Source organism: Anolis sagrei, chromosome 5 (assembly GCF_037176765.1).
Source record: "Anolis sagrei isolate rAnoSag1 chromosome 5, rAnoSag1.mat, whole genome shotgun sequence".
NCBI classification, from domain to species: domain Eukaryota; kingdom Metazoa; phylum Chordata; class Lepidosauria; order Squamata; family Dactyloidae; genus Anolis; species Anolis sagrei.
In genome coordinates this window covers 141,329,100-141,346,198 of record NC_090025.1, presented here as the reverse complement: position 1 = coordinate 141,346,198, position 17,099 = coordinate 141,329,100, and the positions used below count along the sequence as shown (strand labels likewise).

The window sequence follows — 17,099 nt, the reverse complement described above, 5'->3', positions numbered from 1 at the left end:
ATATGTTTGTACCTTGTGGGTTGTGTTATGGGCACGGGGATTTTAGTTAAGTTTCGTTGGGGTTTTTTTGAGTTTTGTTCTTTTGCCGTTTTGTGAGTGTGTTGCTGTGTTGTTTTTCATTTTGAGTAGATATGTTTGTACCTTGTGGGTTGTGTTATGGGCACGGGGCTTTTAGTTAAGTTTCGTTGGGAGATTTTTGAGTTTTGTTGTTTTGCCGTTTTGTGAGTGTGTTGTTGTGTTGTTTTTCATTTTGAGTAGATATGTTTGTACCTTGTGGGTTGTGTTATGGGCACGGGGATTTTGGTTAAGTTTCGTTGGGGGATTTTTGAGTTATGTTGTTTTGCCGTTTTGTGAGTGTGTTGTTGTGTTGTTTTTCATTTTGAGTAGGTATGTTTGTACCTTGTGGGTTGTGTTATGGGCACGGGGATTTTGGTTAAGTTTCGTTGGGGGATTTTTGAGTTTTGTTGTTTTGCCGTTTTGTGAGTGTGTTGTTGTGTTGTTTTTCATTTTGAGTAGATATGTTTGTACCTTTTGGGTTGTGTTATGGGCACGGGGATTTTGGTTAAGTTTCGTTGGGGGATTTTTGAGTTTTGTTGTTTTGCCGTTTTGTGAGTGTGTTGTTGTGTTGTTTTTCATTTTGAGTAGGTATGTTTGTACCTTGTGGGTTGTGTTATGGGCACGGGGATTTTGGTTAAGTTTCGTTGGGGGATTTTTGAGTTTTGTTGTTTTGCCGTTTTGTGAGTGTGTTGTTGTGTTGTTTTTCATTTTGAGTAGATATGTTTGTACCTTGTGGGTTGTGTTATGGGCACGGGGATTTTAGTTAAGTTTCATTGGGGGATTTTTGAGTTTTGTTGTTTTGCCGTTTTGTGAGTGTGTTGTTGTGTTGTTTTTCATTTTGAGTAGATATGTTTGTACCTTGTGGGTTGTGTTATGGGCACGGGGATTTTAGTTAAGTTTCATTGGGGGATTTTTGAGTTTTGTTGTTTTGCCGTTTTGTGAGTGTGTTGTTGTGTTGTTTTTCATTTTGAGTAGATATGTTTGTACCTTGTGGGTTGTGTGATGGGCACGGGGATTTTGGTTAAGTTTCGTTGGGGGATTTTTGAGTTTTGTTGTTTTGCCGTTTTGTGAGTGTGTTGTTGTGTTGTTTTTCATTTTGAGTAGATATGTTTGTACCTTGTGGGTTGTGTTATGGGCATGGGAATTTTGGTTAAGTTTCGTTGGGGGGTTTTTGAGTTTTGTTTCCTCGTTGGATGCCCCTAACAAATTTATATATATAGATGGTTTTCTGTGGGCAAGCAGATGGCGACTACTGGACGGCAAATGTTCTGTATCAGAAACTAGAGCTGATGTGGTCTATTCAAAGCAATTTTCTGAATCAGTGCCACAAATAACCAAACCGAATCTAAAGTTGACCAAAAACTGATTTGTAACCCTTTTGGTACTAATATTGGAGAGTGGTCCCTGGTCAAAAAAGGATTGGGAACCACAGAGCTATATCATAACATATGCATCCGTATGTACATATTATTTTAGTAAGATAGCATAACCTTCAAATATCCTGGTATACAACTTTCAAATATCATGCTACCCTCAGTCTAAACTATGTTGGGTGACAGCTCCCAGTGTTCCCTGTCATTGGCTGTGTTGGTCTAGGATTGCTGGGGTCTATGGCCCAACACAACCTGTGTATGCTTCCAGGCATCTAGACAATAACACAACTTCCAGCCCTATTCTCGAAACAGCCTGCTCATTTCAACGTATGTACTTAAAAACTTCTGCATTTCAGCCTAGGACTTCAATAGATCCCAGCTCCCAAACAACATAGTCCATTTGTGCAAATGTTTCAGACTTTAGGACAACTTCATAACTATAATAAGGTAACGGTTACTATAAGTCTAGTCTTATCTGACTCTGGGAGGAGGTGCTCATCTCCATTTCTAAGCCGAAGAGCCGGTGTTGTCCGTAGACACCTCCAAAGCCATGTGGCCAGCATGACTGCATGGAGCGCTGTTACCTTCCCACAGAAGCGGTCCCTATTGATCTACTCACAATTGCATGTTTTTAAACTGCTTGGCAAAACCTGGGGCTAACAGCGAGAGCTAGCCCTTCTCCCCAGATTTGAACCGGTGACCTTTCGGTCAGCAAGTTCAGCAGCTCAGCGGTTTAGCCCACTGTGCCACAGGGGGCCCACATAAATACAGTACAACCCCCTAATTCTATAAATTTAGTGTTCATTTCAGGTCTCCAAAGAAGAGTTTTAGAACATAGGTTAAGTCTAACCTTAATTTGCAGTCAGGAGTTTAAGATAAGATGTCAGTATGGTTAATAATACATTTTAAAGGGTAAATACTTAAGATACAAACTTTAACTGTCTTATTATATTTTTCTGCTACTACCATTTCACATTATTTTATTCAGTTATGTTATTATTTTGAAGATTTTAAGTAAGGAGTCCAATAAAAGTAAGCAGAATGCTCAAAACACTGTAGTGAAGCAATAGTAAACTAATAAAGGCTTCTGCATTTTGTGTGATGGAATCTCTCCATAATATGTGTTTCATTGATTTGAGACATGGATTTCATCTAATGCCAACTCCAAAGAAACATTAAAAATGAATGGGTCTGATTTTTGGACGAAGACATAACTAATGTTGGGTAAAGTTTTTCCTGTCTCTTCCTCTCACATTACACCGAGAGCTTGAAGTGGAAACATGTGGCATCACTTCTTCTCGTGCCATTATTTTGTGTCGCTAGTAACAAAATGTTCTCCTCACTGCTCACAGACACTTCGTCCTCTCTTTTCAAATTACAACCTTGTTCTTCCACAGTCCTTTGCCCTTCTTGTCTCTCATATAACACAGTCCCTGATCTTTGTCCTCAAGCTGCACCATCCACAGCTACTCAAAGAATCTGTTTTAATTGGATACAGCGATCCTCCCTTGCCTTCCCAAATCTTAGATACGTCAAGAACATCTGCATGGAGCAACAACCTTTACCCCTTTCAGGTCAGTCCCCAACCCTTTTCTCCCTGAACACCAATATTTACATTGTAAATCTGGGGACAGGGACTATCAAACCTATTTGTTTATAAGATGGTTTGGTCCCCATTTGGTTTAAGAACAGGGTAAACATGCTTCAAATACATAAGCAAACCCACAATTCACATCCCTATTGCTTCTCTCTGTAAAACCATTGTCAATATCACTCATCGACTGGGAATATCAGGCCTTCCAAAAGTTGTTGGATCACAACACCCCGCAATCCTAGCAAGCACAAATAATGGTGGCCAGCAATGGGACTTGTGGTTCAGCAACTCATTTACTTCTCTTTCACAACATAATGTGAGTCTAAATATTGTATTTGCCCCCGGTGACACAGCGGGTTAAACCGCTGAGCTGCTGAACTTGCTGACCTAAAGGTTAGCAGTTCAAATTTGGGGAGCAGGATGAGCTCCTGCTGTTAGCCCCAGCTTCTGCCAACCTAGCACTTCAAAAACATGCAAATTTAAGTAGATCAATATGTACCGCTTCTGAGGGAAGGTAACAGCTCTCCATGCAGTCATGCTGGCCCCATGACCTTGGAGGTGTCTACATACAATGCTGGCTCGTCGGCTTAGAAATGGAGATGAGCACCACCCCCCAGAGTTGGACACGACTGGACTTAATGTATAACATAACTCAATAATATAAAATAATGTGAAATGATAGTAGCGGAAAAAAAATGATAATACAGTTAAAGTTTATATTTAAGTATTTAACCTTTAAAATGTATTATCAACCATACTGACATCTTATCCTAAACTCCTGGCTGCAAATTAAGGCTAGATTTGGAGGCCTGAAATGAATCCTGAATTTGTAGAATTAGGGGGTTTGTACTGCTTATTGTATGTCTGTGGGACCCCTAGTGGCACAGCAGGTTAAACTGCTGAGCTGTTGAACTTCCTGACCGAAAGATCGTAGGTTCGAATCCGGGGAGTGAGGTGATCTCCTGCTGTTAGCCCCAGCTTCTGCCAAGCAGTTCGAAAACATGCAAATGTGAGTAGATAAATAGGTACCGCTTCTGCAGGAAGGTAATAGCGTTCCATGCAGTCATGCTGGCTGCATGGCTTTGGAGGTGTCTACGCACAGCGCCTGCTCTTTGGCTTAGAAACGGAGATGAGCACCTCCTCCCAGATTTGGACATGACCAGACTTAATGTCAGGGGAAACCTTTACCTTTACTAAATATTTGTAGCTTTATTTGTCTTCATCCCTTGCTATTCTTGTGTTTCATTTTAATTCTCCCACATACACACACCTTGCTCTCCTATTGGCTTTCTCCTCTTGATCCAGATTGCTCGCACAACCTCTGTTATACTATTTCCTTGTAAAATGCTATAAACACCACTGACATGTACTATATACAAGGGAAATAAAATGTATTGCTCGTGGCCCTTATCTCTCCATTCCTGCCCACTTTTATCACCAGCTACATTTCATCATCAGTGCCAAGGCGTGGAGGCCAAACTATGAGCTGTTGAGATCATGAGGAATGCTGAAACTTGTTGCCTACACGCCATCTCCTAGCAACTACTACAATCCATGAACATTAAAAAAGCACACACAAGGAGCAGAAGATAATCTCAGTACATAACTACTGCTATCACTCTGAAACTTCCCCCCCCCCCCCCACATGTTTAAGACCATGTCGGTACATGAGATTTTTCTATTATTATTTCACTACCTTAAAGTTTGAACATTTTGTCCTTTAACTCAATAGATGCATCTGTTAGATCAAAGAAGACCACATCCAGTTATACCTGGCTACAACAACTTTAGCTGTTTTAAGAAATCCACAGCCCAAGAGCAAAAAGTATACTAACAGTACAGGCAAATAGCCATGGTTTATATCATAATTGATTACTGACTTTTAAGTGGCTATCTTAGGTAAAGGTAAAGATTTCCCCCTGACATTAAGTTAAGTCGAGTCCGAATCTTGTAGTGGTGCTCATCTCCATTTCTAAGCCGTAGAGCCAATGTTGTCCATTGATGCCTCCATGGTCATGTGGCCAACATGACTACATGGAGCACCGTTACCTTCCTGCATAAGCGGTACCTATTGATCTATTCACATTTGCATGTTTTCGAACTGCTAGACTGGCAGAAGCTGGGGCTGTCAACAGGAGCTCACCCTGTCCTGTGGATTTGAACCTCCAACCTTCCGATCAGCAAGTTCTGCAGCTTAGCAGTTTAACCCGTTGCACCACCATGGCCCCTTATGTGGCTTACTAACAATTAATTTAACAATTTTGGGGAAGAGGCAAAGGGTATTTGAACATGATGCCAAAAAGCCTCTAAAAGTTGTAATGAAGTGCAATTTGAATGTTAACAGACCACATCAGAAGCAATTATCCACACAACTAGTATTACATTTTGAAGTCCTTAAGCCTCACATGTGTGTATACTAGCAAGAAACATGTGCGTTTGATCTTTAGCATGCAACTCGATGGCACATTAAGTTAACCCTTGTGCCAGCAGGTCTGCTGACTGACAGATCAGCAGTTTGAAGTGGATTGAGCTCCCTCTGACAGCTCTAGCTCCCCATGCAGTGATATGAGAGAAGCCTCCCACAAGGATAGTAAAACATCAAACACCCAGGCGTCCCCTAGGCAACGTCCTGCAGGCAGTCAATTCTCTCACATCAGAAGTGACTTGCAGTTTCTCAAGTCGCTCCTGACACATACAAAAATTCAATTCAGGAAGTATGAGGGTTTTTTTTGTTTTGTCGTGTCAGGAGCGACTTGAGAAACTGCGAGTCGCTTCTGGTGTGAGAGAATTGGCCGTCTGCAAGGACGTTGCCCAGGGGATGCCCAGATGTTTTGATGTTTTACCAGGCTTCTCTCATTTCCCCGCATGGAGAGCTGGAGCTGATAGAGGGAGCTCTCCTCGGATTTGAACCTACAACCTGTTCGTCTTCAGTCCTGCCAGCACAAGCATGAGGTAAAAGCCTTTTAAAAACAACACCTGTTAGCTGAAAAGCTTTGGAAGACAGAATATTGTCATGAGAGGCACTATGTGCATAAAGTATTTACAATATCCTTCAAAAATGGAGTGGAGCTACTTGTGCCATGCCTACATACATACATACATACATACATACATAGATTGCTTTAGTGATAGCTATATCTGCAATTTCTACCTCCCAACAGTTTGACACTGTACAAACCAAAGCCATGAAAACTTCTTTAGATAGGAAGAGGGAAAAATAAGGTATTGTCTTCTTGAAAATTAAATAACTGTGCCCTGTTGCGTCCCGGAGCAAGGCCCTGCATGATAGGCATCCGTTCCAATTATGTGCTTTCCCAGAAATCCCAAAGCGTGAAAGACCATGCGGTTTCAGGAGTAACACATGAGCAACCAAATTTAGACAGCTATGTGTTGGTCCCAATTTGAGGAGGAGTCTTCCACCCAACAATCCAGAACCAAGGATCCAAAACCTTCCTTGTGACAACTGTAGGAGTACAAATAACTCAATGCCGTAAAGGCACCAGATTCTATCTTATCTTGGACGCCAAGCAAGGCCAGCCCTGGTTAGTAACTGGATGGAAACTACCAAGGAATACCAGGTGATGTAGGATACACACATATATATACATACATACATATACGCACTACATGCATATTTACTTTTATTATGGCTATGGATAGGTAGAAGATTTGTATCTATGTGTGTGGCTGGGGTTCCCACTTCCACAGACAGGCTCCCACTTCCACAAACAGCTTTAACCCACAATGCTGAGGAGGCACCAAAAGCCCTCCCTCCAATTTCAGGTTATAGTGAGCACCGTGAACATGTAGCACAACCTCTGCCAATGTCCTCCCCAAACACTACTGCCCACCACCCACGCAAAGCTTTCATTCGGGGACAATTTCATCCTAGGTTGTATCTATTTCCTCCACCACAGACATCCCAGTGTTTCTTACGCTCTGAATTGTTGTGGAATTTGCATAATCCCGCCCACTTTCTCTTAATCCTTTCCTACTCTTTTCAACTCTGCACATCAAACAGAGCAGAACTAATCAGCAACTAAACATACTGGAGGAGTTTGGGGAATTGACTCCACATAGTGGAAGTTGTAGTTCACCCTGCATCAAGTCAGAGCACTGTGGCCTCCACTGACAATGGACCTGGACCACATTTGGCACACAGAACCCCCATGACCTAAGAATCATACTGGGGAGGTTTGGGGGGAATTCATTTTGATTTATAGCCATTGTAGGTACTGGGATTTATAGTTCACCTGCAATCAAAGAGCACTCTGTACCCCACCAACGATGGCTCTGGACCCCACTTGGCACACAGAACCCCTATGACCAACAAAAAAAAAATACAAGAGGGTTTTGGGGAAAATGCACCTTGATTTATAGGAATTATAGTTCACCTACATCCAGAGAGCACTATGAACACAAACAACAATGAATCTACACCAAATTTGGCATGCATACCCAATATGCCAAAATTTGAATACTAGTGGGTTTTGAGGAGAATTGGCCTTGACATTTGATAGTTGTAGGTACTGGGATTTATAGTTCACATGCAATCAAAGAGCACTCTAAACCCCACTGATGATGGACCTGGACCTAACTTGACACACTGAACCCCCATGATCAACTGAACGTACTGGAGGGATTGGAGAGGACTGACCCACCATGGTGGGAGTTGTAATTCATCCTGAACCCCACAGATGATGTATCTATCTAGAGCAGTGCTTCTCAACCTTCCTAATGCTGTGACTCCTTAATACAATTCCTCAGGTTGCGGTGATCCTCAACCATAACATTATTTTTGTTGCTACTTCATAACTGTAATTTTGCTACTGGTATGAATTGTAATGTAAATATCTGATACTCAGGATGTATTTTCATTCACTAGACCAAATTTGGCACAAAGACCCAATACGCCCACATTTGAATACTGGTGGGGTTTGGGGAGGGGCGGAGTATTGATTTTGTCTTTTGGGAGTTGTAGTTGCTAGGATTTATAGTTTACCTACAATCAAAGAGCATTCCAAACTCCACTAACGATGGAATTGAACCAAACTTGACACACAGAACTCCCATGACCAACAGAAAATACTGGAAGGGTTTGGTGGGCATTGACCTTGAATTTTGGAGTTGTAGTTCACCTATATCCAGACAGCACTGCCGGCTCAAACAAGGATGGATCTGAACCAAACTTGGCACGAACACTCAATATGCCCAAATGTGAACACTGGTGAAGTTTGTGGGAAAATAGACCTTGACATTTGGGAGTTGTAGTTGCTGGGATTTATAGTTCACATACAATCAAAGAACCCCTTTCTGATCGTCTTTGCCGACCCCTCTGAAACCCCCTCGCAACGCCGGGTACCCAAGCTAGTGTATATAATAAATGTCAAAATAAGCATGTATGTATGCAGCCATCCATTCATCTATCTATCCATCCATAAGTTTTTCCCCTGACATTAAGTCCAGCCGTGTCCAACTCCTGGGGGTTGGTGCTCATCTCCATTTCTAAGCCAAAGAGCCGGCATTGTCCATATACACCTCTAAGATCATGTGGCCAGCATGACTGCATGGCGTGCCATCACCTTCCCACTGGAGTGTTACCTATTGAACTACTCACATTTGCATGTTTTCGAACTGCTAGGTAGACAGAAGCTGGGGTTGACAATGGGAACACACCCCAGTCCCCGGATTCAAACCACCGACCTTTCGGTCAGCAAGTTCAGCAGCTCTAACCATCCATGTTTGTTTATATTTTTCAGGATGGCTTCCACATCCAGAGAGCCTAGCTGGGGCTAACAGCAGGAGCTCACCCTGCTCCCCGTATTTGAACCGCCGACCTTTTGGTCAGCAGGTTTAGCAGCTCAGCGCTTTAACCATCCATGTTTGTTTGCATTTTTCAGGATGGCTCTCACATCCAGAAATAACAAAATGATGGTGGGAGTTGTAGTTTACCCACATCCTAATGGGATCACTCACAAAATCCAAAACCAAACATTGATTTTTCCCCCCTCTCCCTAATAAATAGTATTTACAAATTACCTAACCTATGAAAACAAAGTATAATGGGTGAAATTGCAAAGCCTGTGAAACCCATGGGTTGGCCCTCAGCCTCCAAGGGAAATGGGACTCTCTGCGCGCGCATGCAACTCGTGCACGTTTGAATGTAGGGACAACTTTGGAGACTCCCTTTTTGGGGCCGTTTCCATTGGCCCCATGCCTTCCCTGGGGTCCCGCGTTAACGCGGGACCCCAGGGAAGGCATAGGGCCAATGGAAACGGCCCCAAAAGGGGGTCCCCAACCCTCTTTTCCCCCTCGAAAGCGAACCCAAAGCCATCCCGGACTCCAGACCCACTGACTCACTGGCGCGCTGGGCTTGGCTTTGCTGGGGGCGGCCCTGAAGAAGGAGGTGCGGGCGGTGAAGAAGAACTCCTCCGACTCGGACTCTTCCCAGCTGCTGTAGCCGCTGCTCATGCTGCTCGTCCCGGTCATGGAGGGGGAGGAGGAGGAGGGCTCCCTTCCCGCCTCGGGCGCCACATGGAGCGCCGGGAAGAAGGCAGAGTCCCTCCCCCGCCGCCCGGGGCTCCAGCCGGCGCCAAGGCCAGCCTGCTCCCTCGGATGCTTCGCCTCTCGGACGGCCCCTCCGTGGCTCCGCCTCCCCAAGGAGGCCGGGGACGGACCCTTGGCGCTCCGCCTACGCCGGAGAATGAATTAAGGCTAAACTACAACTCCCAAGACTCCATAGCATTCAGCCCTGACAGTTCATGGGTTGTTCAACACTACTGATTCTGAGTTGTACTTTTACAACTTCCTTAGCTCTCTCTGTCCTTTGGGGAAGCATTGTTTACCAAGGAAACCCAGGGGTCTTGCAAAGCTACAACTCCCAGGACTCCATAGCATTGAGTCATGGCAACTGAAGGGCTGTTCAACACTGTACTGGTTCTGAATTGTAGTTTTACAAGGTCCTTAGCCTTCTCAGAAGCATTCTTTAGTAAGGAAGACTAGAGGCCTTGTAAAACTACAACTCCCAGGACTCCACAGCATTGGCCTATGGCAGTTCAAGCCCTGTTCAACACTGTACTCATTCTGAAGTTGTCGTTTTACAAGGTCCTTAGCCTTCTCTGAAGCATTCTTTAGCAAGGAAGACCAGAGGCCTTGTAAAACTACAACTCCCAGGACTCCATAGCATTGAGTCATGGCAACAGAAGGGCTGTTCAACACCGTACTGGTTCTGAATTGTAGTTTTACAAGGTCCTTAGCCTTCTCTGAAGCATTCTTTAGCAAGGAAGACCAGAGGCCTTGTAAAACTACAACTCCCAGGACTCCGTAGCATTGAGTTATGGCAGTTGTAGTTTCAGAAGGTCCTTATCCTTCTCTGTAGTTTGGTGAAGCACTCCTTAGCAAGGAAAACTAGAGGCTTTGTAAAACTACAACTCCCGGGACTCCATAGCATTGAGCCAGGGCAGTTCAAGGCCTCTTGAATACAGTACTGCTTCTGAAGATGTAGTTTTACAAGGTCCTTAGTCTTCTCTGAAGCATTCTTTAGCAAGGAAGACTGGAAGCCTTGTAAAGCTACAACTCCCAGGACTCCATAGCATTGGGCCATGGCAGTTCAAGGCCTGTTGAATACAGTACTGATTCCGAGTTGTAGTTTTACAAGGTCCTTAGCCCTCTCTGTTGTTTGGGGAAGCATTCTTTAGCAAGGAAAACTAGGGGTCTTGTAAAACTACAACTCCCAGGACTCCATAGCATTGAGCCGTGGCAGTGAGTTGAAGGCCTGCTGAAACTTGGCAGCTAAAGTGGTGTCAAAACTGCATTTATTCTACAGCGTAGATGCACCAAGAGAAGGTGAAGGGCCTTGTAAAACTACACCTCCCAGGACTCCATAGCATTGAGCCATGGCAGTTGTAGTTTTACAAAGTCCTAATCCTTCTCTGTGGTTTGGTGAAGCATTGTTTAGCAAGGAAGACTAGAGACCTTGTAAAACTACATCTCCCAGGAGTCCATAGCATTGCTCCATGGCAGTTAAAGATCTGTTGGAACTCTACTGATTCTAAGTTGTAGTGTTACTAAAAGAGTTGTGCCTCCATTACAAGGTACTTGTAGCCTTCTCTGGCAAACCACAACTCTCAGGATTCCATAGTATCCAGCCAGGCTGGTATCAAAATGCATTCATTCTATAGTGTGGATGTGACCTTCACTTTCCATGCATTGTGGTGTACATCAATACACGGTAGTAGAATGAAAACAATCTGACACCACTTTAACTGCCATAGCTCAATGATCTATGTGATCCTGGGAGCTGTAGTTTTCTAAGGTCCTTACTCTTCTCTGCCCAAGAGTGACAGTGTCTTGGCAAACTACAAATCCCAGGATCCCATAGCCTTGAGCCATGGCAGTTGATGTTTAAGTACCATGGCTCAAGCCTATGGTATCCTGGAAGTTGCAGTTTGGTGAAGCATTCTTTAGCAGGGAATACTACAGTCCTTGCAAAACTACAACTCCCAGGATTAGATAACATTGAGCCAAGACGGTAGTCTCAAACTGCATTAATTCTACAGTGTGTGTAGACCACGGATTCCAAACTCTAGTCGTCCTGGTGATTTTTGGACTTCCAACTCTCAACATGCCTTAGCCAATGATTTGGGATTTCTGGGAGCTACAGTCCCGTACTTTTGAAGACAAGAGTTTGGGAATCAGTGATCTGCACTGTAGAATGAATGCAGTTTGACACCGCTTCACCTGCCATAGCTTGATGCTATGGAATCATCGGAGTGGTGGTTTTGCAAGATCTTTAGCCTTCTCTCTGTCAAAGAGTGCCAGTTGTACCAAGCTACATTTTCAGGATACATTCCATAGTATTGAGCCCGGGCAGTGAAAGTGTTGTCCAACTGCAATGATTCTACAGTGCAGACACACCTTTGGTTTCTCCAAACTCCTCCCAAATGGCGTATTTCTGCCTTGGGAACACCTTGTGCTGCTCCTCCTCGCTGGCCAAAGGGTGAGCCCAGGGCCCTGGCTGGGCGATGATCTAACATCCGCCTCAAGAGAGGCCGGGCTTTTGCAATGTAAACAAAATAGGACACACGCAAAAGCACTGGAAGCGACAGGACGCAGGGCTTGGCAACGGTCCCCCATTGTAAAAGGCCGCTTCCAAAATAGCTCAGGCTCATGATACAACACAGCTTGCTTTCCAAAAGAGCTTTTCTTAAGGCTTCTTATAAATCTCAGGTCTAGCAGAACAGAAGGACCTGCGACTATTAAAAACACACCACAGATTTCCAACCCTTAATTCCACAGAAAATGGGACATGAAGTAGAGCTAATGCGGTTTGACACCACTTTAACTACTCTGGCTTAGTCTTATGGACTCATTGGAGTTATTGTTTTACAAGGTCTTCAGCCTTCTCTGCCAAAGAGTGCTGGTGCCTCACCGATCTAAAAATAACCCCGTTCCACAGGCAATTAAAGTGTGTGTGTGTGTGTGTTTTCTGTATCAGGAGCAACTTGAGAAACTGCAAGTCACTACTGGTGTGAGAGAATTGACCAACTGCAAAGATGTTGCTCAGGGGATGCCCGGATGTTTGATGTTTTACCATCCTTGTGGGAGGCTTCTCTCATGTCCCCGCATAGGGAGCTGACAGAGGGTGCCAAAGTGGTGCCAAACTGCTTTTTAACTGTACAGTGTAGCTGCACCCCGGATGCCACAATTATGGTAGGAGATGTCACAGGAATTTTAAATTATTCTCCCAGTTTTGGGCCCATTGAATCCATGCATTCCATGTGCATAAATCTGCAAAAGATCACACTATGGATCATGCTTAATTTTTAGTGCAGTAAAGGTTAGGTAAAGGTTTCCCCCTGACATTAAGTCCAGTCGTGTCCGACTCTAGGGTGTGGTGCTCATCTTCATTTCTAAGCCGAAGAGCCAGCGTTGTCTGTAGACATCTCCAAGGTCATGTGGCCGGCATTGACTGCATGGAACGCCATTACATTCCCGCCGGAGCGGTACTTATTAATCTACTCATATTTGCATGTTTTTGAACTGCTAGAAGCTGGGGCTGACAGCGGAAGCTCACGCCGCTCCTCAGAATCGAACCTGTGACCTTGCAGTCAACAAGCTCAGCAGCTCAGCACTTTAACCCACTGCACCACCGGGGGCTCCTGCAGTAGACCCACACTAATCCTGACATAGTGTAGCTAGAGCAGGATATCACAATGAAGACTTAAAAAAATAAAACCTTTGGAAATGAATGGATAGCTAAATATTTTGTTTATACAGTTTTTAATCATTAGGGTCATGCCGGTGGCATCACTACAGGAGAGGACAGCATCAGGTGACACCATAAGAAAGGACGGCACCAAAATGACTATTTACAAAAACATTCCTGCAGTGTTTCAGCAAAAATATTTTACTTTTTTTTAAAAAAAAAATCCATCACTGTGGTTAGAAATAGTCATAAAACATTTTTACAAGTCCAGCCTCAGCTTGCATGTACTAGATCAATATACACACAAGGCTAAAACTCTGCTGACTTTTATTTTTAACCTTCTAATGCACATGTACTCTGTCAAAGCGGCAATTAATACCAAATTATAATGATGCGTCAAATCACATGGTCTGCAGTAGCTTGCTACAAGCATTTACTTGTTTTTCACTTCTGCTTAAGTTTTTTTTATTATGGGGATTTTGTCCATTTGTCTGGTATTTCAGATACAATGTGGTGGTATAGTCTGCTACATGGTATGGAGTGGGACACACTAGGGAGTTACACACTAAGATTACTGATGAGAAAATATAATCCAAAGATTGGGCCACTAATATTGTGAAATAAGCAAACTTCTCCTCAAATGACACAAATTCAAAATAGGTGATGTTTCAGTGTAACTTTGTTATTGTGTGATTTTAAGACATTTCTGTCTTATGGCAACCCTATGGCAAACCTATCACATGGGTTTCTTGGCAAGGTTTGCTCAAAGTGGGGGGTTGCCTTTGCCTTCCTTTGGATATGGGTGAATCTGACTTAGAGTGAAACGAACAGGAAATTCAAAGTTACTCGGGAAAGTCAAGAGCTCAAACACTGTTCCCATCCTCAATATCTCCTGACTATGAGAGCTGTTCAGCAGTGGAACTCTCTGCCCCGGAGTGCGGTAGACACTCTTTCATTGGAAGCTTTCAAACAGAGGCTAGATGGCCATCTGTTGGGGGTGCTTTGAATACAATTTTCCTGCTTCTTGGCAGGGGGTTGGACTGGATGGCCCATGAGGTCTCTTCCAACTCTATGATTCTATGATTCAATGAAATGTTCCCCCAGCAACAGCAAGAGTATCCCTCTGGGCAGCTAAACCAGAAAACCCCAAATAGATGCCCCGCCCCCCCCAAGGGTCTGCCTCCAGGGGCAAACCAAAAATGGGCAACTTGGAAATCCCTGAACAAACTCAGAACTGGAGTGGGCAGATCCAAAGACAAGCTGGCAAAATGGCACTACCTAGAAGAATCCTCCACCTTGCGCAACTGTGGAGCAGAACAAACAACACAGCATCTATACACTTGACCACAATTCCCTGCCTCATGCACAGTGTAAGATCTGTTTAAAGCTTCAGACAATGTGGTCGCTGTTGCCCATTTCTGATCTAAAATTATTTAGCAGCTTGTGCTTTATCAGTTTAATACTTATTTATGCAATGCTTTTGATACAAAATAAATAAACTCATCTGCACTGTAGAATCAGTGTAGTTCGACACCACTTTAATTGCCATGTCGCAATGCTAGGAAAGCCTGGGAGTTTCACTTGGGTGAAGTTCTACTCTTGGCACCCTTTGGCCAAGAAAGCTAAAGACCTTGTAAAACTACAACTCCCAAAATTCCATAGCATTGAGCCATGACTGTTAAAGTGTGTCAAACTGCATTCATTCCAAAGTGTAGCTGCACCCTTAGCCAAGGTTATCCAGTGGGTTTCTGTGGCTGACCAGAGACTGAAACCCTTCTCTCCAGCGTTATACTATGCTGGCTCTTCTTCATTATGAAGTCAATCTAGGAGTTCACTGGAATAATTGCTTTCTCTGCTTCCTCCAGTCTCAGATAAGGATCTTGCCTCCTGTAAGTTCCAAAGTACATTCTATATTTTCACAATAATTTAAAGAAATATCACTTAAAATATGTGTATAGCAAGACATTTTAACTGGAACCTTAAAAGTGACAGCATGGCATAGTAGGTATTTTTGAAACATTTTGAAAAATAATTACAATATGTTTTTAGACAAGTGAAACTACAAAGAAAGTTTCAAAGTTGGAATTGACAAGATTGTTTACTCTGAATGCCTGATTGAAGGTTGTCAAAGCGAGGAGGTAGGCGATGGAACAAAACTAGTGGTTATGTGAGCATTATGATTGGCAATGCTTAAAACCATGCTAAGATCCTTGGAATTGCTTTCATGTAGGGTCTGCACTTACATTCACTAAAGCTGCTGGGGAAAAAAACCTTAATTACATCAACGCAGGAAGGGTTTGTCTTATGGAAGACATTGTTTTGTAGTAGCTCTTTGCCAAGTATCACAATACAAAGGATGTGAGCCTACATATTCTCATGCATTCTGCTGAACCAAGGTACTTCTGCATGCTCGCATTTTTATTTTTTCATCCCTTCAGAGTTTTTAGACATTTTCTCTAGAATTGTGGTCTAGACAAATATGTAGAGTTCAGCCTGTTCGATGTAAACATTAATTGACCTTTGGATTACATTCTGTGTGAGGCAGACACCATTTTTGCATTAGACTGCAAGCATAACAAAACTGTTTCTTGAATGTCTGCTACACAAGCCAATCTGTAAGATCTCTAATAAGTCAACAATAGCCAAAATTTGATTACCAAAGAAGAAAAGCTCTTTTACTTCTGAAACCTATGGTGTTTTAGATATGCTGCCACTTGTTTTGGTTGTAAATGTCTGTTCATCTGATCTCTGATGGTAGGAATCTCCTTTAGCCAATCAGGCAAGGAGGCATCTGTGAAATGCTAGACAGTTGCATGTCTTCCTTTCAGATCTCTAATGCGCCACACATGATTGATTATGAAAGCAAATTGTAAGCATAGTATCTCCAATTTCTGTGTATGGTTGTGAAAGTGGCAGAGTAAAGAAAGCTGACAGGAAGAAAATAAATTCACTTTCAAAGGATTGCCATATATTCAAGTCAGCTTGATGGCAAATGACAACAATAATAAAGCTACAGTACTTACCTGAGGATATAACTTAATTAAAGTTAATTTTCAACTTCTGTCTTTTACAACTTGCTTTTTTCCCCACACCATCATATTATCTCTGAGGCATTTGGTACTATAAACTCATATATTTATGTATACTTTCCTACCATTTTTAAACATAACTTTTACTTTGGCTCAGGGCAGTTCCAGACAGCACCAGATTGCGTGCTATAGTCGGGGACAAAAAAACGTGACATGAGATGTCCAGATGCAGACCTGTTGGTCCTGGGATTTCTGCCTCCATTGTGCACACTTTCTGCTTTGTCACGGGATTTAGAGGCTCCAAAGATGGTTGCCATGTGACTTCTGCCAAAAACTTCAGTAGTTTTTAAAACAAACAAAAACTGAAGATGGGAATCATTGTATAAGCTCCATTCCTGGGTTATATAAGCTCCAGGGCTATCTGTGTGGACAGGGTGTTTCTCCTGGGTTATACATGTCTGTTCCTGATTGCTCTTATTGTGAAAAGGTTGTACAACGTTGACTAGGGGGCCACAACCTTGTCTTGGCCAAAGAAAATGTGCCCTCCACACATTTCATGAAGTTTCTGGCACATAAACAAAGTTTTTGCATTCAACTCTACTTTCACCTTCTTTTTAGGAACTGACCAATCAGGAACAAACATCTAAAACCCAGGAACAAACCCAAATAAAAATTTCCTTGTTTTCTGATTGCAGGAACATGCAGACATTTAAAGATGCGGATTTTTTGCTCATAACAAGGATATTCCTGAAAGTGAAAAACTTGTGTTTTTTAACCGTTTGTAGCGATTGCTTTCGCGTTCATAGGGAATGGCATTTCGTCGCCCTCCTGTTTGTTGC

At 43.1% G+C, this 17,099-nt stretch overlaps 1 protein-coding gene across 2 annotated transcripts in view; it reads right to left on the bottom strand.

The window, feature by feature from the left end:
• Nucleotides 1–17,099, bottom strand: part of RASSF3 (Ras association domain family member 3) — a 77,125-nt gene that overhangs the window by 25,864 nt on the left and 34,162 nt on the right. Inside the window, exon 1 of one of the 2 annotated variants that reach the window (XM_060777525.2) lies at nucleotides 9,385–9,670. The exons of the other annotated variant lie outside the window; for it this stretch is intronic. Coding sequence (XP_060633508.2) covers nucleotides 9,385–9,513 — 129 coding nt within the window. The 5' untranslated portion in view covers nucleotides 9,514–9,670. Of the gene's footprint in view, nucleotides 1–9,384; nucleotides 9,671–17,099 lie in introns of those variants that run through there. 2 annotated transcript variants of the gene reach the window in all.